This window comes from Acinonyx jubatus, chromosome D2 (genome assembly GCF_027475565.1).
Source record: "Acinonyx jubatus isolate Ajub_Pintada_27869175 chromosome D2, VMU_Ajub_asm_v1.0, whole genome shotgun sequence".
Classification (NCBI taxonomy): Eukaryota; Metazoa; Chordata; class Mammalia; order Carnivora; family Felidae; genus Acinonyx; species Acinonyx jubatus.
This window is the reverse complement of record NC_069393.1, coordinates 60,925,487-60,949,787: the sequence shown is the minus strand read 5'-3', so window position 1 is coordinate 60,949,787 and position 24,301 is coordinate 60,925,487. Positions and strand designations below refer to the sequence as shown.

The window sequence follows — 24,301 nt, the reverse complement described above, 5'->3', positions numbered from 1 at the left end:
GCCCTGGACCCGCGCGCGCGCCGCGGGGCTGGCGCGGTCCGTGCAGCGACGGGGCGTGGGACTAAGGCAGCGTAAGTCCGACGGGTCCACCTCGCGGGGTGGGGGTGGGGGGCCGCGGGCCGACGGCGCTGCACCCGAGGTGGCGGCGTGGAGTGCGGGCGGCGCGCGGCCCCAGGCTGGGTGCCTGGGGGAGACCAGGCTGCGGCGCCCGTGCAGAGGCGGACGCGTGGTCTCTGGCGCCGCACGTCCCGCGCGCCCCAGGCCCCGCTCCAGCCCCGCTCCAGCCCCCGCGGCGGACCCCGTGGCCCTGTTACTTATCACCGTCTGAGCAGAGTGCTCTGGCAGAAAGACAGGCCCGGCCACTCCTAGAAGGGGGCAGTAGGCGTGCAGCTTGTTTTTTCTCGGTGTAAGGTTTGTAGTGGTGAGGTTGCTGGGGTCGGGCGAAGCCTTCCCCGGCTTCCTCTTTCGGGACTATTAGTGGAGGGGACCTCACACAGCGCCGAACTTTCTCTTGTGGCTGCAGATAGTTTTCTGCCGCCTGACCCTTACTCCCATCCCCCTCCCCCTCCCAGTGTCTCCAGCTTTCTGGCTGCCAGGTGAAGGGACTCCGAAGCCCCAGGGCCAGGCATCCTTTCCAAAATGCTCTTTAAAAACCAAAAGGCTGCCAGCCAGGAAGGGAAAATATTTCAGTGAACCACTCAGGGACGGCACATTGCCTTTTGCATCCTCTGCCTGGTGTGAAAAGCCCCTCGCCCTCCTTTCAAAACTGGAAGAGCCCCAGATACTGGCAGATCCTGGACCCTGGTCTTTGGGATCTAAATCCGTTTAGGAATCCCATTTTCTTGTTACTCTTTTGGATATGACCCAGGGCCCTTCCCTTTTACAAACCAGTTCTACCTCGAAGAGGCTGCTGAGTGAAGCTGGTCTGAGCCTGGTGTAGTTACAGATCCAGGTTGGCTGTGAAAAACGCCTCCGTAGCCACAGATGGAATTGCCGCCATTCATCTCTTTATTAATAACATAATAGGCTGTGCTTTTGAGTCCTCCTTCCAGCCTACGTGCCTAAGTGGCTTTCATTGTTTGCTAATTCCCTGTGCCGGCTGCTGCTCCAGGCCATTCTGCCCTCATATTTTCCACTTGTGGGTAACCATAAAGTGGTTACTCGGAGTCTCTTCTCTGCTGTCTCGCAGTGGATGGAAAGGCTTTTGTTCAGATGCCATCCTCTTACTCCATAATTTTCAAAGACGCATCCATTTCGGGCTCTGGCTTTCAGTGGGCGAGGATCTGACCTCTTAACCTGATGCCATCATCCTAGAAGTTGTCACCTTACTGGGAATGGCTCCCAGCTCCTGCAGTGCTCAAAGGGAAACAAAGAAGAGGGTGTGGGGGTGAACTTTTTACCTGAGAGCAAGACCTGGGGAAGAACGTCCAGGTAGAGGCTTCTGGCAAAATTGCCCACCAAAGAAAGTACTGCCTGGGAGAAAGCTGGTTTTGTATTTTTAACTTCCGGAACCCCTGGGATGAAGAAGAGAAAGAAAGTGGGAAATTCCATCCGATGGAGAGGGTACACACCTCAGTGGGAGGCAGTGACCAGCGGAGCCCATGGAAGGGTGGGGGTCGGGCTGCTGGAGCCCCTGAGCTCAGTTCTCCATGCTGCCTCTTGCCAGGGACAGCAGCACTGCCAAAGGGAACTGGTCCAGAGATGAGGGGAAGGCATGGTGAGGGGCGTCTGCAGAGCGCATCTTGTGAGGGAGAAGGGAGAGAACTGGTGATTTTACCTCCAGGAGGAGAAGCTGAGGGGGATGAGGCTGTGGCCTTCAGGACTCTCTAGCACTGTCACTTGAGGAAAGGGGAAGACTTCCTCTGTCTGACCTCAAAGACTCACTGACTAGGAGAGGCGGGGAGATGGATCTTATAAAAAGTAAGGAGTAACCTGCCAGCAACTGGAAGTTCTCAGTGTCAGCAGAGACAAGTGGCCGTCAGCAATTATGAAGGAGAGAGTTGCTTCAGAATCCAAAACTGTGGGAGGATCAGTAGGGATGAAGTAGTAGGGCACGCTGAGGGACTTCAACCGAGAAGCGTCCCAAGGGAGGGGCGAGTGCTCCAAGAGTGCTGGGCAGCTGAGGAGTGGAACCTTAATGGCTGAGACCAGTCTATCCCACACCCCCCTCTAATCTGGTCTTGTTCTGGAGGGAGATCTATCTGGGAATGCCAGCGATTGACAATAACTGCCAGGGCTGTTGCTAGCCTATTCCATCCCTTGTGTGAATTAGAGTAAGATACACCTCTCAGCAAGGGGGTGGCACCTCGGTGACATTTAGGATGCCACCTTGGGGCCTCGTCTTGATGGACATGGCCAAGGCTCATAGCTGGGCAATTGGCATGTGAACTGGATTCATCCTCACCGCACCCTGACCAGGTTCTTGAGCAGTACACCACCTGTGCAACCATACCCAGCAGTCTTGATAACCAACAATTATTGAGGGCTTAGCATTTATTTGTCAAGCTTTTTTTTTCCCCAAAACCATTTTCTTTGCATTAATTCATTTACTCTTCATAGTAGTCCTATGAGGGAGGTATTGTTATCCTCATATAGATGAGGAAACAAAGGCACAGAGAAGTAAAGTGTTCAGGAGACTGGAAGCTGAGCCCCAGTCATTGAACATTCACAGAGCAAGAAGCAGGTTAAACTTAAAAAGCTGGTTTGGTTGGGGGTCCTTGTGGGAAGGAGGAAAGAGCAGTTGCTTTTTTCTTTGTCAAAGGAAGAAATACCCACTCAGCTCACATGGAGGAAAAATGGAAAACTCATCTGGTGGCAGAAAGGCGAGGAAAAAAAGAGCAAGCTCAGTCTTGATGGCTGACAGGAGGCCTGGCCCCAGCATCAAATGACTTTCCTTCTTAATCACTGGGCATTGTGAGGTGGCAAATCCAGTTTGGGACCCGATGGGAGGGTGATGAGTAAGTGCCACCTGGGTGTGGTGCAGAGGGAGAAGGCCACAGCTACCCGGGGCCCCTGGCCTAGGCAGAGACTGCCCCCAGGAGTGGCCAGAGGTGGCGAGTGTCCAAACATGCTGATCCAGCCCTCCCCACCCCACCCCCAATCCCCATCTCTTCCCTCTTTCCTTCTTGTCCAGGTCCTACTCGCCTGCAAATGCCCTTCCCAAACTTGTTCAGGAAATCTTTCCCAGAACTCCATTTCACAGCTCCATATATGTCATCCTTTATTTTCCACAGGATACATGTTAGCACTTACTTAGCTGGAATGGAGCATTTTACTACATACTGTCTCTAGACAGTATTTTAAACAAACGAGCCTCTTGGCCCATGAGGATGCCTCCAACTCTGTTGGGAAGGACCAGCCGGTGCCTTCACAGATTTGCCATAAAGGGTGGTGTTTACCTGGATCTTGTCACTTGGCCCAAGGTCTAGCTCTTAGCTGTGCCCGTGCAGAAACCCCATCTCCACAGTTTTCAGAGTGGTTTGGACCTGGACTACTGTGTCACCTCCAGAGGCTCCCAGGAGTGGGTGCACAAATTAGAATGCTAGTTTATTAATTTGGAAGACGTGTGACCATCATGCAGACTAGATGGTCTCTGGTCCCTGCGTCCCGGGCGAGCCACATGGGAAACCAAAGATCCGGGCAGCTCGTGCTTGGCAAAGCAGGGCAGGGAGAGGGGTGTCCAATAGCATGGGCCCCTCTTCACTCCTGTGGCCCTCTCAGCAGTAGAGAGATACCTGCCTGGTAGAGCAGTACTCCAGTCAGCTTGGCTGTGTAGGTCTCCTTGGCCAGTGCCTCGGGGACAGTGTTTACCTGATAGCATTTCTCCATTCCCTCTTGCATAATTTAGCTACTTTTATTTTACTTACTTAATTTGTTTAGTGCTTTATAAGCATTAGCTCCCAGCTACATAGTTTCATTTGCATAAGCTAACCACTGTACATTTCAGGGTTGGAAGGCCAGGCCATGGATATGAATGCTAGATGCAAATTAAGACAATTTGGTCCAGCGGCCTGGTTGGGTTAACAGGAAGCCAAGCACAGAGCAAAGAAACGTGGTCCTGATCAGCGCAGATGCTCGGGGAAGTAAAAGGCCCCAGGCTGGCCACTTAGAGCATCCCCTGCATGCGCACGGGCGTGAAGCAGTACTAAGGCACCTTGCCTTGGCTGGCTTGGGTCAGCTTGGCCTGCCCAAATGGCCTCTTTGGATTTAAAGGGCTCTCTGTGATCTCTGTCCAGGTCCCCTCATGGCTCATCTTTAGTAAGCCACAGTCTCCAGGGTGCCCCAGCACCAAGGAGGTGTGACCCTCCTGAGCCTTCGTAGGGTGGACTAGGGTTGAGTCCTGGCTCCCCTGCTCAGTGTATGGACGTTCTCTGTATTGGGGCAAGTGTTTTGACTATTTCAAGCCTCAGTTTCATCATTGGTAAGATGGGGACAACCACTCCTAGGACACGCATAGAAAGCACTCAGCACTGTGCCTGGCACAGACTTTTAGTTTGGCTAGTATGAGATCTTAAAGACAGTAGAGGTTGTTCGAGGATCCACATTCTCTGCCGAATTGGGCCCTCAGCTTCCCATTAGTGCCACTGATGTCTGGCTGAAGGACAAGGCTGTGGGGACCCAGACTGTCCCAGATGCATAGAAGGAAGGAGCTCATCGGTGCCCTAGCTGTGGTTTGTTCAGAGCTGAGGACAAAGCTTCTAGTCCTGACCTTTTATCCAGCTCTGGGAGAGGGAGAATCAGGTTTGAGTCTTGGCCTGAATAGGCATCCAGATGGGAGAGAAGGGTTAGGTTTTCTGGGAGAGGACAAGGGTCATTTGGGAGTGCCCAAGAGGTCTGTAGGGTCCTCCTCAGCAGTTTGGGACCTGTGATATTTTCCCAAAGAAAGTGTATTCCCCCTCCATCCATCCAGGTGGCCCACCCCTTGACATCAGCAGAATGGAAGTAACTGGTAGGTGACATCACTGTTGCCCATGGCAACACCTCCACCTTAAGGTAGAGAGAGGAATAAGAGCCATCCTAACTGTAAGACACATGTTGAAAGGAGAGACCATAGAAGGTGTGACCTCCACAGGTGTGTTTCTCAGGGGCTGGGCGAGGGGATGCAGGAGGGGCTGCAGTTCAGAGGTCTGAGCCAGCTGGTGGTAGGTCTCTGGGTCTTGGTTTGGCCTGAGCTGCGACTTGGACCAAAGAGCATGACTCCTTACAGGGGTTTCTGGCAGCTTCCGCGGTTCTGGCTTTCCCTTCTACAACCTGAATTTGGAAGGAGAGCTTGGGGGCTAGGGGTGCAGTGATGGGGAGATCAGGAAAGTGGCTTTCCCTTCTTCACCCTCACCCCCAAAGGAAAGTAGGGAACAAGGATGCCCACGTCCTCACTACAGGGACTGATTTAAGAGAGAGCCTTCATTCATTGCTTGAGCGAGAATTTACTATGCACCTACGATGTGCAAGGCAGTGTGCTAGGGATTCATTGGCCTCATGGGGCTTTATCATGAAATGCACACAGAGAGGAGGAATGTCTGGGATCCGCTGCGCCAGGAACTGGTACCAGCTGGGAACAGAAGCAAGGTCTCCCAGCTCACCTCTTACCAGCTCTAGCATGCCCCATAGGATTTCAGATGACTTGGCGCCTGGGTGGCTCAGTTGGTTAAGCGTTTGACTCTTGATTTCAGCTCAGGTCATGATCTCATGGTTCCTGAGTTCGAGCACCCGCTGATGGTGCAGAGCCTGCTTGGGATTCTCTCTCTCCCTCTCTCTCTGCCCCGCCCTCTCTCTCTGCCCCTCCCTCTCTCTCTCTTTCTCTCCTTCTCTCAAAATAAATAAGCTTTTTAAAAAAAAAAAAGGAGAGACTTTCAAGTGGCTTAAACTAAAGCCATGGAAAGTCCCTTCCTCCCCAGTAGTTCACGCAGGCAGTTGAAGTATACCCAAGATCTGGGGAGTGACAGGCATGGGTATCAACTATGTCCTGCCAGAGGGCTGAATCCCTCAAAGTCAGAGTGTCCAAGGCTAGAAGACAGTAGGCTGACCGCCCACTCCTGGTTCCCTCCTGCTGTGTGACTCACTCGGTTTCTCTGCCTGTTTAATGGAAACAGTAGCAGCCAGGACCAGAGAACATACAGAGCTCTTTAAGATCCTCAGATGGAAGTCCTGGAAAAAGTACCAAGGCCACAATTTTCAAATCACTCACTTCCAGGTGAATGACCTGGTGGGACGCTCACTGCCTGGGAGGGGGCTGCGCTTTGGAGCTATCCTGGGCTGCTCCTGTTTCTCCTCCATGTCATTCCCCTGCGGTGGATACAGGAAAGTCTCCTTCCAACCTGCACCAAACCATAGGGAGGGTGTTGTCATAATTTGAGTCCTGCTTGTTGGCACAAAACCATGTGCTGTTAACAGACTATTCTCCTGGGAGCCTGTTTCAATAACCTTAGAAGTAGTCAGGGGACCCGCCTGAAGTTCATGAAAAGGTCCTTTGTTCACTGAGACTTTGTTCCAGAGGGGCAGGACCACAGCCAGGCGAGCCTGGGCTGGAGAGGAAGAGAATGAGGGATCCCTCAGCTCCCCCACTGCGTGCTGCCCCCAAAATGCCACTTTCTCCCTGACGCCTCCCACCAAAACACACTACCCAGTGCCAGGAGGGCCATCACCCCCTTTTCCCAATGCACCGTCCTTTTGGGTGAATAGTGGTCTCAGACATCCCAAGTCACACTCCCAGAATCTCTGGGTGGGAGGAGCTTTGAAAGCTCATTAAGTCTGATTCCCTGCTTCATGCCCAGAGTTCACCTAAACTGTCACCTTCTTTCCCAAAACAGTACAGGAAAGCCCGTAGGTGCACTGTAATATTTCACAGATACCAGGTCACTGAGCAGCACAGCATCATGGGAAGACCAGAGGCTTAAGTCAGTCCTGAGTTCAAATCCCAGCCCCAATCCTGAGCGAGTGGCCTCACCACTCTGTGCCTCAGTTTCCTTATCTGTAAAATGAGGATAGTGCCTCTTTTGGAAGTTTATTATGAAGATGATTCACGTAAAGCCTCTTGCACAATGCTAAAATGTCAATAAATGTTACACATTGGTCACTATTTTCTAAATCCCCCCATGGGGTGTCAGGGCCATGGGGCTTGCTTGTCTTTTTTTCCAGAAAGGGAGAACGGCTTGCCACTCTTCAAGGGTTGCTCCTCTGCTACTTCTCTTACTTAATTTGCTTTGAACCCTATAATCCTCCATTTATCTTACATTTCTATAAGAGTCTGAAGCAAGGAAGTGGGTGTCAAGGGCAGAGGCAGCTGAGGGTCAGATAAACGGTTCACTCCTGGGTTGGGTCATCTTCTCGGTAAACATCGGCGGTGAGTCAGCCTGCAGTTAGATGCAGGCCGTCCAGACCTGAGGCCGCTGAGGTCTGTCTCCAGGGCTGCATCTGCAAGGGGTTTTGCTCACATTTCCCAAGGCGCTTAACAACTGTTAGCACTTTGCTAACTTTCTGACTGCAGAGTGCCTCCCAAGGAAAAAACCAAAAACAAAAACTTACAAGTTACTTCATCAGGGATCTCCCACTCCACTCCCATTTCAGATTCCTGCTCCTGGGAGTAAACGCAGTGAGGGTTTTCCCCGGTCCTGACTTCATCCATTCAGCAGGTGTTTGTGGATGGCCTGCACCTCTCTTTAATGCCCAGGCATCAGGGACCAGCATTGGTTTCTCCTTCTAGGTGCTCAGAAGGGGTGGAGGTGCTGTCTCTATTGATGCTGCCAGATTGGGGTGGCAGTGGGGGGTAAGCTACAGTCTCCCCAGGGGCCAAGCTTCCTGCTGTCCCTCTGTGGCAGCCTCTGGGGTCTTTCAAAGAAACAGGGAGGTTAGGAGACAACCAGACTAAGTCCCCAGGCTTCTGGAGTGTTGCAGGGATGTTGACCAACACCCCCCCACCCCCCCCCGCACCGTCCCTAGAGGACTCCCTAAGATGCAGGACTTAACAAATCAAAAGAGACAGACCCATACCAACACCAAGATAACAACGTCCTTTATGGAGCACGACCATGTATGTGACTACCATGCCGAGGAAGTACTATTGTCATCACAAGTGAGAGACTTGAGATTCAAACCCAGGCCTTCTGATTCTAGACCTTGGCTCCATTGCCCCTGTACACTAAGCCTCTACAAAGCGTTAGGCTCTTCTGAACTGAAGAGCCTTGGGCTGTTTCTCTCTGGGTGGCCTCGGGGTGGAGTGTGTCCTGTGAACTTGGCATTGTCAGTGTCTGCTTGCTGCCTGCCCCAGCCTGACCCTCACGTACCTGCTGTACCTGTTTGGGGACACCTACTACGTGCCAGGCACAGCCCCGGGCAGAAACCAGGGCAGGGCTCAGGCTTCAGTCCATCCCTGTGGCTGGATGTCGTTTTGTGTAATTCACAGGGAAGGGGACCCTGTGCAGTCCTAGATGATTCTGGGGGTGATTTTGCCAACTGTTCCTGGCCTTATGGTCTCGGCCCTCTGCTTTCCGGGACGGGGAGAACTGGTTGGCCCTGACTGTGGCGGCCCTGGTGGGGGAAGGCAGGCTAACTCTGGCTCTGGTGTTCAGCCCGGGTTCCTGCAGCAGCACAGAGGCCTGCCACAGACTCAAGTTTTTTACGACTGGGTTGGCCTCCATCTTCTCTTTGTGTCTCTTGCTGTTCCCCTTTATTAAGATGAAAGGGGTTTTGCAGGAACAGAGTGTGTGTGTGTGTGTGTGTGTGTGTGTGTGTGTGTGTGTGTGTGTGTACACACATACGTACAGGAGGCCCAGCGCTCTTCCCTGCCTCCCCACCCCTCTCCCCCTCTCTCCAGCCCAGCTGGGGCCCAGGCATTGTGTCAGGTACCGCCCAAGCCACAGAGGACCCGGGTGGGAGAACGGCCTGTTCACTGTGTGGGGGCCAGAATCCCTCAAGCCAGGACGTGAGTAAGAGGCGGCAGGATGGGGAGGGTGGGACGGGGAGCTGGCCTTTCTGTGGCCATGGAAAAGTCCTGGGGGCCATTGCCCTTGCCTGCAAGGCCAGGTTGTCTTTGTGAGCAGGTCTCTCTTTGTTCTCATCCAGGGATCACAAGGGAGGTGGCGCCCAGCAGTCTGTTTCATTCCACCCATCCCCAGCTCATCTGTGAGAGGGGAGGCAGGGTGGCCAAGGGAGGGCTTTGTCTCCACTTTGTTTTCCTTTGTATTTTCTCTCTGGTTCCTGCTCAGCCCCCTTGAATACCCTCTGCATTGAGCCAGCATGTTTGCTGTTGTCCGGAGCCTGCTTTCTGTCCCTGCAGCCTGCCTTCCCCCCATCCCTGCCCCACAGCCAAAGTGTCTGAGCATTCGCTGCCTGGGGGCAGGGGGTGTAGAGGACACGGGTAGAGGGAGAGGAGGGGGACAAGTCTGGGGAGCTGTGGCATCATGGCATCGCTGCCCGAGGTGGGTGTTCATGCTCCCTCCCAGCCGGTGCTCTTGTGGGCAAGATGGGGCCCGAAGGCAGAGGGAAATTCTGAGAAATACTAGCTCAAGCCAAGTCAGCACCTGACGGTGTATGAGGGCTGCTTCACTGTGAGAGATGGTTAGCTCTGTGTTCCCATTGTTCATGTGCCCCTATGATTTCAGGGCCAGAAGTCTGAGATGGGAATCCAGGATCAAGGGACACGCTTTGGTGCACACCTGCTTGCTGTAGGAAATGCATCCTTCCTAAGAATGGAGGGTGTGTGTGGTGCCTTCTTTTGAAAGCGGGGGTCTCTAGAGTGCGGGATGTGAGCACGCTGGTGGGTCCCCAGGATCGCACGTGTCCTTGGCGCATGAGCAGGCAGGGCTGGAAGCAGTGGGATAAGACCAGAGCTCAGGGAGCTCACTACGACAGAGATGCGGGTGGGGTAAACTGGGGAGATGGCGGTGCCTGGCCCCTCTGCTCTTAGCCTGTGAGACTTTGAGTGACTGCCCTACCTCTCAGCACCTTGGGCTCCTGCCTGTGCAGTGGGGCCGCTGCACCGATGAGCCGAACTAAGAGGCAGGGGAGCAGGCGTTGTGGGGTACCCGCCATGGGACGTCTCTGGAGATGCCTTGCACCAGACACAAGGCACCAGACTTGCTTGTGCTCAGAGGGACTTAATAAATATGCCATCTCCCGCCTCCCCCAACTTTGTTCTGTGTCCCTTTCAAGAAAGAAGATTTCTCTCAGGAGTTGAGGGTGGAGAGGATTCAGGAAGGCTCTTGGAAGCAGTTTCTGAGATGGACTCGTGTGAGGACTGTCCGGCAGGGTTTTGGTTGCATGGTGTGGAAGCGGTGTAGGGAATTTGGGGCAGCGCAGGAGGTGTTTGGGGGACAGTCAGTAATCTGAATCAGCCAGAGCCAGTAGGAAGGGAACTGAGGCGTCCCCCAAGGCTGGGTGGGGCCAGGCCCTGAACGTCGTCTCAAAGCTCTGACCTGTGTCACATGGAAACTGGAACCCACTGAAATGGGGGAAGGGAGACCTCCAGGGAGACAGAGGCCACCGAGGGTGGCTGGGAATTAGAGAGAGCTCAGAGGAGCTGTTTGCAAAGGTCCGTTCCAGCTGGGGTGGGGAGCCCCGAGTTTAGGCGAGGAGCAAAGGCTGCGTCAGAGCTGGGTGGGGCAAGGAGGCTGCACTGTGCGTTGAGACTCTGTTCGTCTCCCAAGACTCCTTTGACAGAACACCACAAACTAGGTGGTGAAACAACAGAAATGATCCTCTCACAGCTTTGGAGGCCCAAAGTCTGAAATCAAGGTCGCCGCAGGGCCACCCTGCCTCCGGATGCTGCAAGAGGGGATACCTCCTTGCCCCGCCCAGCGTCCAGTGGTTCCAGGCCATCCGGGCCTGGCAGCTTCCCTTCAGCCTCTGCCTCTGCCTTTTGTTACCTTCTCCTGTGTCCTTTTGCTCTTTTTCTGTTTTAAGAGACACTTGTCACTGGATTGTAGGCCCACCTGGGTAATCCCAGGCCAGCTCGTCTCCATGATCCTTAATTTAATTACATCTGTAAAGACCCTCCCTTCCAACTAAAGTCACATTCACGGGGTCTCGGTGTTAGCACATGGATTTATGTTTTTGAGGGCCACCATTCAAGACACTGCAGCAAATGTTGGATTCGAGATGCCCTGGGGAGCACAGACGAGAGAAAGCTGGATGTGGGCCCAGACTCATGGCTGCTGGGGGAGCCCCTTCCTGTCTCTGTGGCCTGCAAGCCTCACTGCCATGCCTTAGCCTGTGAGATGCTGAGCCTCGGCCTGTCTGTCCCAGGACGCTGTGATTTCCCATGACGTGCTGTGGGGGCATCGGCATCAGGCAGCATGGCTGGGCGGAAGGACACCGTGTCCTTCCTGGGAGATTGATGGCTTCCCCGCCATCCCCGTCCGTTGCGTGCCAAGGGATGCACATGAGCTGCCGATGGAGGAGCGGGAACAGGAAGGATGTGGGCTCTCCCACCCACATCCGCGGAGTCCAGGCCCCTGTCCCTCCTGCACTCGGACTGGCCAGCTGCATGTCCCAGGACCAGGGAATGGGGTTGGCATCCTGGTGACTTTTTGGAAACCCCTTCCTCTTCCAGAAGTAGGCCTTGAGGAAACTTAGCGCTTTGGCCGGTGTGATTGGGCACCCACTGTGAGTCTAGCCAATGTGGCCATGGGGCAAAGACAGCAGACCTTACCTTGGGGAGAAGACCTCTCCCCTCACAGTGTAAACTTTGCCATGGGCTCTCCACTGGGTGTGGAGGGGTGGGGGGTACCTCTCCTCTCTGCCCTCTCCCCTACCAGGACCCAGTGTTGACCCCTGCTTCTTCCTAGCCCAGATCTCTGCTCAGTCAGTATGGGTCTCCCCTGGATTGGCAGGGGGGTTGGGGGGACAGTGGGGATCCGGTTATCCAGTCCAGGAGACCACAGACCTCAGACAGTAATACCAGGTGCTACTTAGTGCATACCCATTAAGCTACAGAGTCTCTATTTTCTTCTAGTTCCTGGAGAGGCTGTGGGGAAGCCCTTTATGTAAATCCCTGGCACAGGCTTGGCACACAGCCAACCCGCATAAATGCCGGGTATGATTATTCAGAGGGTGGCTGCTGGGACGACTGGGAGACACTGGGGACAAAGATTGAGCCGAGGGGGCTATTTCAGGGAGTCCTGTTCACAGAGGAAATAGTAGGTGCTGGTACTGCTGAGGGGGAAGAGTAAGACCCAGTCCCAGCGTCAAGGGCAGCCTTGAGGGATGCTTGATGGGGGGAGGGGGAACTGGACAGGAGAAAGGGGCCTGTGGACCAGGGCCCACAGGCTTTAGGTGGCCTGCTGACATTTTATTTGGCTTCCGTGGTTTTCAAAGAATTTTTGAAATAGCACCCAACAAGTGTAAAATTGAGGGATATTGATAAAATCCAGATCTCAGATTTATCTTGGGATAAAATCCCAAAATCTCTTGGGGGAAAAAAAGAAAAAAATGAGATCACGCCATTCTTGGCACACAACATGGAATGTAACGGCTCTGGCCTTTAGATAAAGCTTGTGCGACTCCATCCACTCCATCCCCATCCCTTAGATGTGCAGCCTCTGCAGCCTTGCCCATTTTCTGTGGGGGTCTTTCTCCACCCCCGTCCCCCACATGTGGTCTTACAACCCCTGCCTTCAGGAAGGGTGACTGAAAGGTGATAAGGGAGGGGACCCAGGGGCCATGAGGGTGGCAGGCAGGAGGAAGGTGAGCCTGGTTAGAGGCCAAGGCAAAGGTCCTGCTGTGGGGGAGGGGTGGGTGGAAGGTGATGGGTGTGGCTGGGAGGACACTGAGAAGAGGAGGCACTGGGGCCTAGAACCTCACCCTCCCCCACCCACTTTCTCAATGATGCTTTGTTGGGCCGCTTCCTTCCTCTTTCCTCACTTCCTTTCTTTGCCTGCCGCTCCCTGTCTTACCCAGGCCTGAGGCCACCTTGGCCCAGCCCCTTGCTCAGCCCTTCCCCTGTCCCCACCCCCATGGAGGTGCAGGCAAAGAGGGACCGAAGCAAGAGATGCTCTTGGTGAGGCCGTTCTCCTCTCCTGCAGAGGACTCTTCTCCTGGAAGGGTGGGGGCCATCTCTGCTGCGTCTGTCTGTGCCCCTCTCCCCGGCCCTGAGTTAGGTGACGAGGAAAGAGGTTGTGGAGATATGTCGCTCCCGCAGCGGCCGTCTCCTCCCTAATACGTGATCAAGTCCGCTCCAACATATCGGGCACCTGCAATGGGTGCTGAAGGAGGCAGGAGGACATTCAGTTTCGGAACTTCCTGAAACTAGCCAGGAAGGCACGGCCTGGTAGGTGAAGTGACACAAGGGGAGAGCAGGAAGGTGGCCTGCACCAAGGGGCAGGCTCCCGAAGGAGGGGCCCCTGAGCTGGCCCTGAATGAAGATGCCCCTGGGCTGGGCAGGGAAGCTTGTCTGACACCAGTGTGCGGTGTGGGCTCTGCTAGAGGGAGGCGTGCAGTCACAGGTGAGACAGGGCAGACCACGGGAGGAGAACCCCCCCAGGGCTTCAGACAGACTGCGTGCTCATGGGGCCCAAACCACCACAAAGACTCAGGGTCAAATTCGTGCTCTGCATTCAGCCTTACAGTCCTGTTTCCTCAAGGTCTGGGAAACTCGGGGCACAGCCAACCTGGATGATTTGGGCAGTCGTCCTTGGCAGTGATGCCTGGCAGGTGGTAGGGCTCATGCCCTGGGGGGTTGGAGGGAGAGCAGAAGGAGGGGGACAGGCTCACTGCAGACAGGGAATCTTAGAAGTCACACAGTGGACCTTTCTGTGGTCAGTCTCTTCACAAAATAGGATGTTGCAGCTACCTGACTAATGTTCTGAAAATCAAATGACAAAATGCATGCAGAGTGCTCAGCCTTGTAAATTTTGGCAGAAGTAGAAGCACCACTTCTCTCCAGTCTGTGCGGGAACCCCTGTGAGGGTCCACAGGGTGATGCCTACCGGGACCACCTCCACCCTGCCCTCCTCGTCGTGCATGCCTCCTCTCTAGGTCTCAGTTTCCTCATCTATAAAATGGGGCTTAGATGAGTACAACATTGAATTCTGACTTTATTAAATTTGTGGCTTTATTTCTCCCAAACAACTGTGTACCTTGTACCTGCACAAGACCAGGCACACAGTAGGGGTTCAGCCCAAACTTACCAACAGCTTGGTCTCCCTTGGCCCCTGCCTCCTCAGAGGGTGCAGAGCCTAAGCAGTGGGATAGGGCCCAGTAACCCCACGGGGCCTGGACTGCAGGTGGCTTCTCCTGCCACCAACCCACCTCCTTCATTTTGTTTCATAAAGAAACTACCTCAGCTGTTCCTTTCAGCTCTGAAGATGACGCCAGGGACGGGGCCACTTTTGCTGTTGTAATTAGCACAGCTAATTGCACCTGACAGGCTGGGCGTGGGGCAAGGCCTTGGCGAGCTGCAGGTCGGGGCTGCCGTGACACTGCAGGAGCCACACCTTCCTCTTCCCTGGAGACCTGCCTGGCTTAGGCAGGGCTGGTTCTCAGACTTGAGTGGGCACTGGAACCCACCCCCCGCGAAGGGCTTGTTAAGACACCAGGTGCTGGGCCCCAGCCTTGGAATTTCTGATCAGCAGGTCTGAGATTGCACCTGAACATTTGCATCTATAACAAGCCCCCAGGTGATTGCAGTGCTGCTTAGTGGGGACCATATTTTGAGAACCACTGTCCCGGGGGACTGCTGGCTGCTGAGAAATGGGTCCTGGGCACCCCTGCTGCTGAGGCCACAGCCAGCTAGCTCTGGGTGGGGGTAGGCGGCTGGTGGGGTAGAAGGGGTGTTGATGAACACGTGGGGCCGGACACAGGCTCTCACTGCTTCAGGAATTTGTCTGGAAGGAGGGTACTGGGTGGATATGGAGCCGAGGGCTTGCACACCCACATCTCCCCAGCCAGTGAGCACAGGGAAGGTCCACAGACAAGGAGGAGCCCCCAAAGAACAGAAACGAAACTCTCTCCCTCTGCGTTTTAGTGGTCTACTGCTCATGTACCATTTATGCCCACAGCTCATTCTGTTCTGTGACAGTCCCGGGTGGCTGTCTGCCTCCGCTCATGAACTGTGGTGTTCTTCCCGCCTGGGATCATGCTGCCCTCATCTGTGAGGGCTCTGCAGCATCCAGCATGGTCCTTGCACATAGTAGGTGCTTTGTAAACATAGCAAGGTGGAAAGAACTTGGGCTGTGCAAGTGGAAGCATACAGAACAGACTGCATCTCAACCTGGCTGCACCTTTTCTCGTAGTGTGGCTAGAAAATTTGTCTCTTGGGCTTGGTTAATCCATCTGTGAAACCAGGATAATACCCACCATGTAGAAGGTAATGGGGGGCAGGGGCACTGTGCACCCAGCACATCCTAGTGAGGGCTTGATAAACAGAAGCATATATCTATTAGACAATTCTTAGTGGCATTCATTGGATTAAGCTGTGATTGTGGGGGTGGAGGGATGCAGGAGTGACAGACCCCAGGGAATAGAGAAGGCATCTGGGGTTTCTCCCCCAGAATCTGAGGCTTCCGGCCAGGCTCAGAATAAGGGTCTGAGAAAACCATTAGTCTGGGCTGACCACCTGCAGCCTTCTGCCCAGCCCCTGCTCCCTCGTGACCCTGGCCCTTTGCCAGGCTAAGTTTAGTCGTGACCTGCATGGGCCACTGCACTCTGTAGGCAAGGGCAGCGGTGGAGAGGAACTCAGCAGGTTTCCTGCTGGCTTCCTGGCAAGCAGACAGACAAAAGCCCTCAGAGGAACCCAAGTTAATTTTCAAGCCAAACCCAATCGATGTCTTGGACCACATGCCTGGGGCAGCCTTGTAGAGCTGAGAGCCTTGGGCCAATGCAGAGGTGGACAGTTTTCAAATTGGGGAAAAGGGGCCCTTTGGGGAGGGTGGGGGAGGCGCACATATATATCCATGGCTCTGGGAGAGGCTCCCAGATACCTGTCTGTCCCTCTGGTCTCCAAGAAGACTCACACCACTCTGGTTCCTTCTCATTCTTCTGGCCCGGTGGCCCCAGGGGAGTGTTCCCTTTGGTTTGTTTTGGGGAGGAAAAGTAGAGGATCCACCCCGGCCCCATCTAGTGAGCACTGAGTGGCCACGGCCTGTTCGCCATCCCTTAGGGTGCCATAGGCAGAGCCGGCCTATCCACACGTTAAAAGCAAAATTATACCTCATCTGATCCCTGGGAGGGAGTTGTGGTTTAAGTAAGGACTGAGTCAGAACTCCACCTCCAGGAGGATCCAGGCCTCCAGAGGCTTCTCCCCTTTGCTGGAGGGCAGGGTGGGCAGAGTGGCATGCCAAGGGATAGCAATACTGGGGGAGCATTTTGTGCTTTCACAGCACTTTTGAGCGTGCTTTGCTCCGCACTCCTAGGACTTGGCAGGGTGTGCTTAGCAGGTGAGAAAACAGAGGCCTGCAGAGGCCTAAGGGGAAGGCCCTGATGTTGTAGGGCATCTACTCTGTGCCAAGCACCTGAGATGAATTATCTCCCTTAACTCAACCTCCCTGTGAAGGAGGGTCTGCTGTTAGCCCCATCTCACGGGTAAAGCAGTGGAGTCCTGGAGAAGCAAGACCACTCAGCAAGGAGTAAAGTTTCAAACCCAAGCCTGTCTGCTTCTATAGCCCAGGCTCTTTCCACTTTGTCACCCTCTCCCTCAGGCTCCCAGCAAGTCTTGTAACCCTATAGCTGTCCACCTGTCCGTGGTACTGTGGGCCGCTTGCATCCTCCTGAGTACCTTGTAGAGGCATCTGTGTGGCCCATCAGGAACCCCTGCAGGCAGGTTCACTGTGTTTGCCCATCCCATCACTTCACAGCTACACTTTTATAAGAAAACTTGCTCTGAGGAAAGCTAAGAGCTTTTTTTTTTTTTTTTTGGTTAAGTGCTTTATATGCATTACCTCGTTCAAGCTTTGCAACGGCAGATATTATTGCTATTTTATGGATGAAGAGACTGAGGGTCTAAGAAGTTGAGTTGTTTGTCCAAGGTCACATAGCATGTGCTGGGCTCTGTCTTGTCTACTCTGGAATCCGTCCTCTTAACCCCTTGCACACAGAGTCGATGGCTCCAGTTCGTTTGGAGCTTTGAACCTTGCCTGTCACAGTGCAAGGAGGCCATTACAGCCCTTGAACAGGGCCCAAGGATGCACACAGGTAGCCCTGTGGAAGCTGTTGGGGAGGGAGGAGGAAGACTTCCCAGTCTTAAGGTTTGACAATGGTGCCATTGTCCACTCGGTAGCAGCCTATCCTGAGTTCACATGAAGACTAACCTCCCGGGTCAGGGGTTGCCCAGGATTATTACTGTGATTTGTCAGGGCCTGCCGTGCCCAAGGTGGCCTGTAGTACAGGGGCCCTCAAGGTCCTCAACACCCCCAAATTACCTGCTAACTGGCTGTTGCCTGGTGCTCTGCCTGTTAGCACACCTTTATCTTAAAACCCTGACCCGTGTTAATAAGCCAGGCTTGGACCACCCTGGCAAAACTCTCCATTGATGTGTCTCTAATGTGGAAACCAGGGCTGACCTGTTCCTGCAGTTCTCTAGCACACTGCTCCTGGTCTTGGGGAAGAAAAGCTGGCTAGCTGCCCCCTGTACTTCTTCCTCAGCCCGCCCACCTTCCGGTCTGACTTCCTCCACTTTCTCCTGTCCTCTCCTCAAGTGCACCCCTGAGGCCTGCGTGTGTGTGCACACTGAATTCGGCTGCAGGTGGACCCCTCTTTTGGTTCCTGCTTGCGTGTCCAGCTGTGTCTAGGTTGGAGTCACATCTGAGCAGCGGGCTTTACCCAAGTGTGGCAACTCAGGTCGTGTACATCCTGGCACTGCTGGCCAGAATCTGCAGAGGGTTCTTTACCTGATGACACATACCTGTTCCTTGGCACCATTAGGGTAAGAACCCGAACAAGTGGTTTTAAGGGTGCAAGTTGAAGGTTAAGAAATGGGGCTCAAGCAAAATGGAAAAGCTCCTATCAGCATGTGTTGGCATACAGGGGGCCAGGGGAGCCCTCTGTGTTTTTTGTTGTCTGACAATGTCCTCATTTGGCCATTTGCCCTCCTAGCTGAGGTCCCAGGCAGGGGGAGCAGGGCAAGTATGGAAAAGGCCCGTTGTTACTTCTCAAGCTTCCTGCCTAGGAGAGGAGAGGGTGTAATAGAAGGCTCAGACTTTAATGTGGATGGTATTAAAATGCAGATTCTGGTTCAGTAGGTCTGGGATGGGGCCAATGTTTTGCGTGTCTAACAAACTCCCAGGATTGAATGGGGTTAGCTCTTCCCTAAAAGTCACTTGAGATCTAAAACTCCATTTGTCCTGGAGGAATGGAGTATTGCCCTTCACACTAAGAAGTCAGATTTAAAGTTTAGAAGATTCATGAGAGCAAATCCAATGGCTCAGTCACTCTGGTTGTCTCCAAGATGGCCCTGGGGAGAGCTCTACCAAGGAGAAGGCCAGGAGGTCAGTGTCTGTATTTGGAGTGAGGCCTCACATATCAGGAGAGGTTTACGGCGGGGGAAGACAAGGGCCCAAAACTGCTTCAAAAGCACTTGCTATTGGATGAATATATGCTGTTCACCATCCACTGCTGTGTACCCACTTTTCACAGGTCACAGCATCCATCAGTACTGTGACCCTGTGGCTATCGTGGCTTTCCTCTTGTACAGTAAGGACACTGGGTCTCAGAGAGATGTGTTGACATGCCCAAGGTCACACAGCTAATTGCTTGGGACTCAGCCTTCTTGTTCTCAACCACTAGGCTTTACTGCATTGAGGAAAGACACCTTTGCCACAAGGAATTCAGTGGGGGGAGATGGGTTGAAGTGATAGAAAAGTGACTCAAACTGATTGAAACAAAGCAAAGAAATCATTGATTTATATGATTTTAAAAGTCCAGAGGCAATGGATCCAGAGAGTCTGCTTTTGTCTATGTTGGCATCTTTCTCAAGCAGTCCCCACTTTGAGGCAGCTAGCTGGAGAGCCACCGGCAGCTATAATCTCGTTCCCTGGCAAACGAAGGCCACAGGGCAAGTCTTTCTTCCCATCAGCCCCAACAAATCCTACCTGGGCCTCCCTCCCATTGGCCCCAGTGAGGTCCTCTGCTCCTCACTGAATCCACACTGTCGGGGCAGGGAGTAGCTTGGGCCTGAGTTGTATGTTCCTCCCTGGAGCCGGGGTGGAATTATCCACCCAAGCCATAGGACAGGGAGCAGAAAATGGTTGACTGCTGGGGAAAGTGGGTTGCTCCTGCCAGAGAGAGGAAAACCTGGGCAGACAGAAACAGGGCCGTCTCTGTGGGTTGCTCAGCCAGGATTGCTGGTGTGGGACTCTTTGCAGTTCTTTCTTCCAAGGCTACACGGAAGCACACAAGGAGACCGCGGGTTGGGTGGGAGAAGAGCCATAAAACATTCACCAGCTCCATGGGGCAGGGGTTGGTGTGAGGGTCCGGGGAAGAAGCCTCACGGAGAGACGCTGGGTGTGACCGTTGATCTGTGTCTCTGTGTGACAGGAAAGTTGCAGCCATGGCTCTGGGGCTCTTCCGGGTGTGTCTGGTGGTGGTGACAGCCATCATCAACCACCCGCTGCTGTTCCCGCGGGAGAACGCCACGGTCCCCGAGAACGAGGAGGAGATCATCCGCAAGATGCAGGCGCACCAGGAGAAGCTGCAGCTCGAGCAGCTGCGGCTGGAGGAGGAGGTGGCCCGGCTGGCGGCCGAGAAGGAGGCGCTGGAGCGGGTGGCGGAGGAAGGCCAGCAGCAGAATGAGAGCCGCACGGCCTGGGACCTGTGGAGCACCCTGTGCATGATCCTCTTCCTGGTGATCGAGGTGTGGCGGCAGGACCACCAGGATGCGCCTTCACCCGAGTGCCCGGGCGGGGACGAGGACGAGCTGCCCGGCCTGGAGGGTGCCCCGCTCCGGGGCCTCACCCTGCCCAACAAGGGCACGCTCGACCACTTCTATGAGCGCTGCATCCGGGGGGCCACGGCCGACGCGGCCCGCACCCGGGAGTTTGTGGAAGGCTTTGTGGATGACCTGCTGGAGGCCCTGAGGAGCCTCTGCAACCGCGACACGGACATGGAGGTGGAGGACTTCATTGGCGTGGACAGCATGTATGAGAACTGGCAGGTGGACAGGCCGCTGCTGTGCGACCTCTTCGTGCCCTTCATGCCCCCCGAGCCCTACCACTTCCATGCAGAGCTCTGCTGCTCCCGCCACCCCGTGCCCTTGGATCGCCAGGGCTACGGCCAGATCAAGGTGGTCCGGGCCGACGAGGATCCCCTGGGCTGCATCTGCGACAAGACCAAGCTCGGGGAAGACATGCTGTGTCTCCTCCACGGCAAGAAGAGCCTGGCGCGGCCAGGCAGCGAGGTGGAAACCCTGCTGTGTGCCAGAGGCGCCCCATACCTGGACGCGATGCAGGTCATGAAATGGTTCCAGACGGCCCTCACCAGAGCCTGGCACCGCATTGCCCACAAATACGAGTTCGACCTGGCATTTGGTCAGCTGGACTCCCCTGGGTCCCTCAAGATCAGGTTCCGCTCAGGGAAGTTCATGCCCTTCAACCTGATTCCTGTGATCCAGTGTGACGACTCGGACCTGTACTTTGTCTCACACCTTCCCAGGGAGCCCTCTGGGGACGCCCCGGCATCCAGCACTGACTGGCTCCTGTCCTTTGCCGTCTACGAGCGACAGTTCCTCAGGATGACGTCTAAGGCGCTGCCTGAGGGTGCCTGTCACCTCAGCTGCTTGCAGATCGCCTCCTTCCTGCTGTCCAAGCAGAGCCGCCTGACTGGCCCCAGTAGGCTCAGCAACTACCACCTCAAGACAGCCCTCCTGCACCTGCTGGTCTCCCGGCAGCCCGCCGACTGGGAGGACGGGCAGCTTGATGCTCGCCTGCGCGAGCTGCTCCGATTCCTGGAGAAGAGCCTGCTGGAGAAGAAGCTCCATCACTTCTTCATTGGCAACCGCAAGGTGCCCAATGCCATGGGACTCCCTGAGGCCGTTCGCAGGGCCGAGCCTCTCAACCTCTTCCGGCCCTTCGTCCTGCAGCGAAGTCTCTACCGGAAGACGGTGGACTCCTTCTATGAGATGCTGAAGAACGCCCCAGTGCTCATTAGCGAGTATTCCCTACATATCCCCTCAGACCATGCCAGCCTGCCCCCAAAAGCTGTTGTCTTGTAAAGTATCCAGGACCCAGAGGGCCGGGGTGCAGGACACCCCACATGTCCACACCTCTGGGGGTGTCTACAGGGCCTGTCCTGGGAAAACAGTGGGCTTTGTTGGGAGCCTCAGCCCGCCAGGGAATCCAGGCCCTACAGCCCGGAGGAAAGAATCCCACACTGGAAGCTGGTTTGCTTTCATGCCAACTGGGGCCTACTGGTGAGGTTACAGTCTGGGTTTGGTGGACGCCCTGCAGCTTACTTTTGGATCACCACAAATGGCCAAGAGGATGATGAAGTACTCCAGGGACACTAAGTTAAAGACAACACAAACATCGATTTGAGTGCAGTTTTTACCTCCTAGGTCCAGTCTTCACTTGGATATCAATAGACGATCTCTAGGAGGGCTGACAGGGTAGCATGTTAAGACCCTGCACCCTGTTTCCAGTCACTCTTGGCCCCGGCCATCTGCACCCAAGGCACTAATAGGGACAGCCGTGGGAATTTGCAACCTTCTGTCCACAGCCTGCAAAACAGGAATCTAACTGCAGCTGCCATTTTTTAAGCTATTTGGAAAAAAGACCAGGTAGAGATTTGAGGCCCCAAGAGGCCAGTGTCTCTGTTGCACAGAAGTGGGTACTTGGTGGCAGAGAGAAGTTTAATGTGGCCGCTTTTTCAGCTACACGTCTCAGGGTGCACCCCCTCACCCTACCCCTTCCCCCAGTGTGCTGAACTCTGTGGGTGCCACACACCGTGCAGGGTACAAGCTCCACGGCCCCTCACCCCTCTGTATTCTCTCCACAGCCGGTCTCTACGTGGTGGGGGAGGGCAGATACCGAAGGTGGAAGCTCCAAGAGACACAGGGTGAGTGGGATAAAGGATAGCACCTACACCCAGGGTACTCTGGTCTGGTTCACAGCCTGGCCTCTGATGCCCGGTTTAGAGAAAGTTGCAGAGCTGAGAAGTGACAGATGCTGTAGCCCTGAGTTTTCTTCAGCAGGGTCTCGGTCCCAAAGCAGGAGCGCCTGGAGGCCAGGGGAGACCCAGCTCCATCTGTTGGCCCCAAGACTTGCTCTCTCTAGTGGGGCTCCCTCACTGCACAGAACCCTCTTTTCTGGAAGGGGCCTTGCCAGCCACACAGATGACCAAGACTCGGAGAGGCTCAGCTGACTGGGAGCACACAGGGACGGTAGTGCAGACCCAGCCCCCAAACCCCAGAGAGGTCACCTCAGTGCAGCCGGGGGCCCCGGTCACTGGGCAGGTGCCAGAGCCTGTGGTGGGCGCTGGCCTGTCTCCAGGCCTGTTTAGGGGGGTTGGGAAGCCACTCCTCCTCCACTTGTGGCTTCACTGGCCCTTTGGGAGTTCCTCTCATGGCATTGCCTCAGTAACCCTTACAGCAAGCCGAAGGGGAGGCAAGAATGAGGGCACCTGCACCAGCACCTGGGTTCCCCTCCAGGGTTTAAGCCGGCCATGCCTGCTGAACAGCCTACCCGGTCCACCAGGCTGTCAGGCTCACCATGAGCTGCAGAGGATCCTGTCCTGACCCCAGAGGTTCTCTCACCTGGCCCCAGGGGCTCTGGAAGATGGACAACCGGTTTGCCTGACAGGGTTTACTCGCAGCAGGCTGGGCTGTGATGGAACACTGAAACCTGTAGGAACCCTTCCGTGTGAGCTGGAGTCAGACTGCACAGACTGGCGGCTGGGGCTGCAGGGAAGGGGCGTGCCCACGTGGTCCCCAACAGTAGCCCCAGGCCCCCCATTCAGTTGGGACTTGTTTCCGGAGTCGGGTTGAATTTCCATATTTATTATTGCCTGTGCCTTGCATTCCCCCCTCCTTCATCCGTATCTTATTGTGCTTGGAGGAGACCCCACAGCCAGGAACCAGCCTCCAGAAGCCAGGACCAAGCCTGAACCTCCCTTGGCTCCCAGAAGAAAGTTCACTGAAAAATAACCTTCTGGCCTCTTGTTTATTCAGAGATGCCAACTCAGCGGGGAAATGGGGGTCTTTATGCAGCAAAGCTGCTTCTGAAGCAGAGAGCAGCAGGGCTCTCGGTGTTTCATGCTGCCTTATTTATATTAAAGGAAGAATTAAATTCTTACAAGAAGTAGAAACTGGTCACGGTGTTTGTTTTTACTTCAGGAAGTCTGTGAGGTTCCCAGAGCAGAGTTGGGGAGTGGGGAGGGTTTCCTGTTGACCATCGGAAGCTTTCACTCCCTTTTGATTCTTACACTTTCGGGAAACTTTTACAAATAATGCAGTAGAACATTTCTAGCCCATCTTTGAAGCAGCCTACAGAGTTCCAGAAGGGGAACATGGTGGATACCAGCACAAGACCTTATGTCACAGAGCATGATGTGCAATCAACTGTGGGAGAGAGAAGGAACACGAAGCTTTTGGTTTTTGAGGAAAGACATGATCTTTTAAGTGGAAGCTTTAGTCCCTCAGGGCACTTCTGAGGCATTTCCACTGAGGACCCCCAGGCCTCTTTCTCTGAGGAAGCTCTTCCCTTGGCCAAGCCTATTTGACTTCACCGGGCGTCCGCTCACTGATTGTGTGACATAATCCAGAACCACATTTTGCTGCACCTCTTGACAACACGGAAAGGAGTAAGGCGGCCTGAGGCCAAGACGCTGGTTAGGTTGGGAAGGGCCACAAGAATGATGGAAACGGGGCACCCGGGGGGTTCAGTCGGTTAAGTGTCGACTTCGGCTCAGGTCATGATCTCACGGCTCATGAGTTCGAGCCCGGTGTCAGGCTCTGTGCTGACAGCTCGGAGCCTAGAGCCTGCTTCAGATTCTGTATCTCCCTCTCTCTCTGCCCCCCCGCCCCCCTTAAATATAGATAAACTTTTTTTTTAATTTAAAAAAAACGAATGATGGAAATACTGGTGAATCCACAGGAGAAATCCAGTTCCGGCTGTTTTACCAGGTGTGGCCCCAAAAGACACATTATGGGTGTCCCCTGGGTGCAGGTTTCGGGGCCACACTGCAGATGGCAGTGGAGTCTCTAGGAGCCTGGCCCAGGAATTTGCATTTTGCCACGTTCCCCAAGTGATTCTGAAAGTCCAAGAACCACTGATTACCCTGTGGGGATAAGGGGATAGGCACTGCCTGATCTGGCTTCTGAAAGATGGGTAGGACTGACCAGGAAGAGTGTTCCAGCCAGAACCATGGAATGAGGCTAGGAAAG

General features: G+C 54.6%; 1 protein-coding gene across 2 annotated transcripts; it reads left to right on the top strand.

Annotated features, from left to right (window-relative positions):
- Positions 1-60: 60 nt before the first annotated feature.
- On the top strand, positions 61-23,223 carry ITPRIP (inositol 1,4,5-trisphosphate receptor interacting protein). Of its 2 annotated transcripts, none has more exons than XM_053207405.1 (2): positions 61-5,071; positions 19,462-23,223. In XM_053207405.1, exon 2 carries the CDS (start codon positions 19,475-19,477, stop codon positions 21,131-21,133), a length of 1,659 nt encoding a protein of 552 aa, XP_053063380.1. In that variant the 5' UTR covers positions 61-5,071; positions 19,462-19,474; the 3' UTR covers positions 21,134-23,223. The 2 variants fall into 2 exon arrangements, with proteins under 2 accessions (XP_053063380.1, XP_014918590.2); XM_015063104.3 differs by lacking the exon at positions 61-5,071 and adding an exon at positions 5,185-8,917.
- The last annotated feature ends 1,078 nt before the right edge of the window (positions 23,224-24,301 follow it).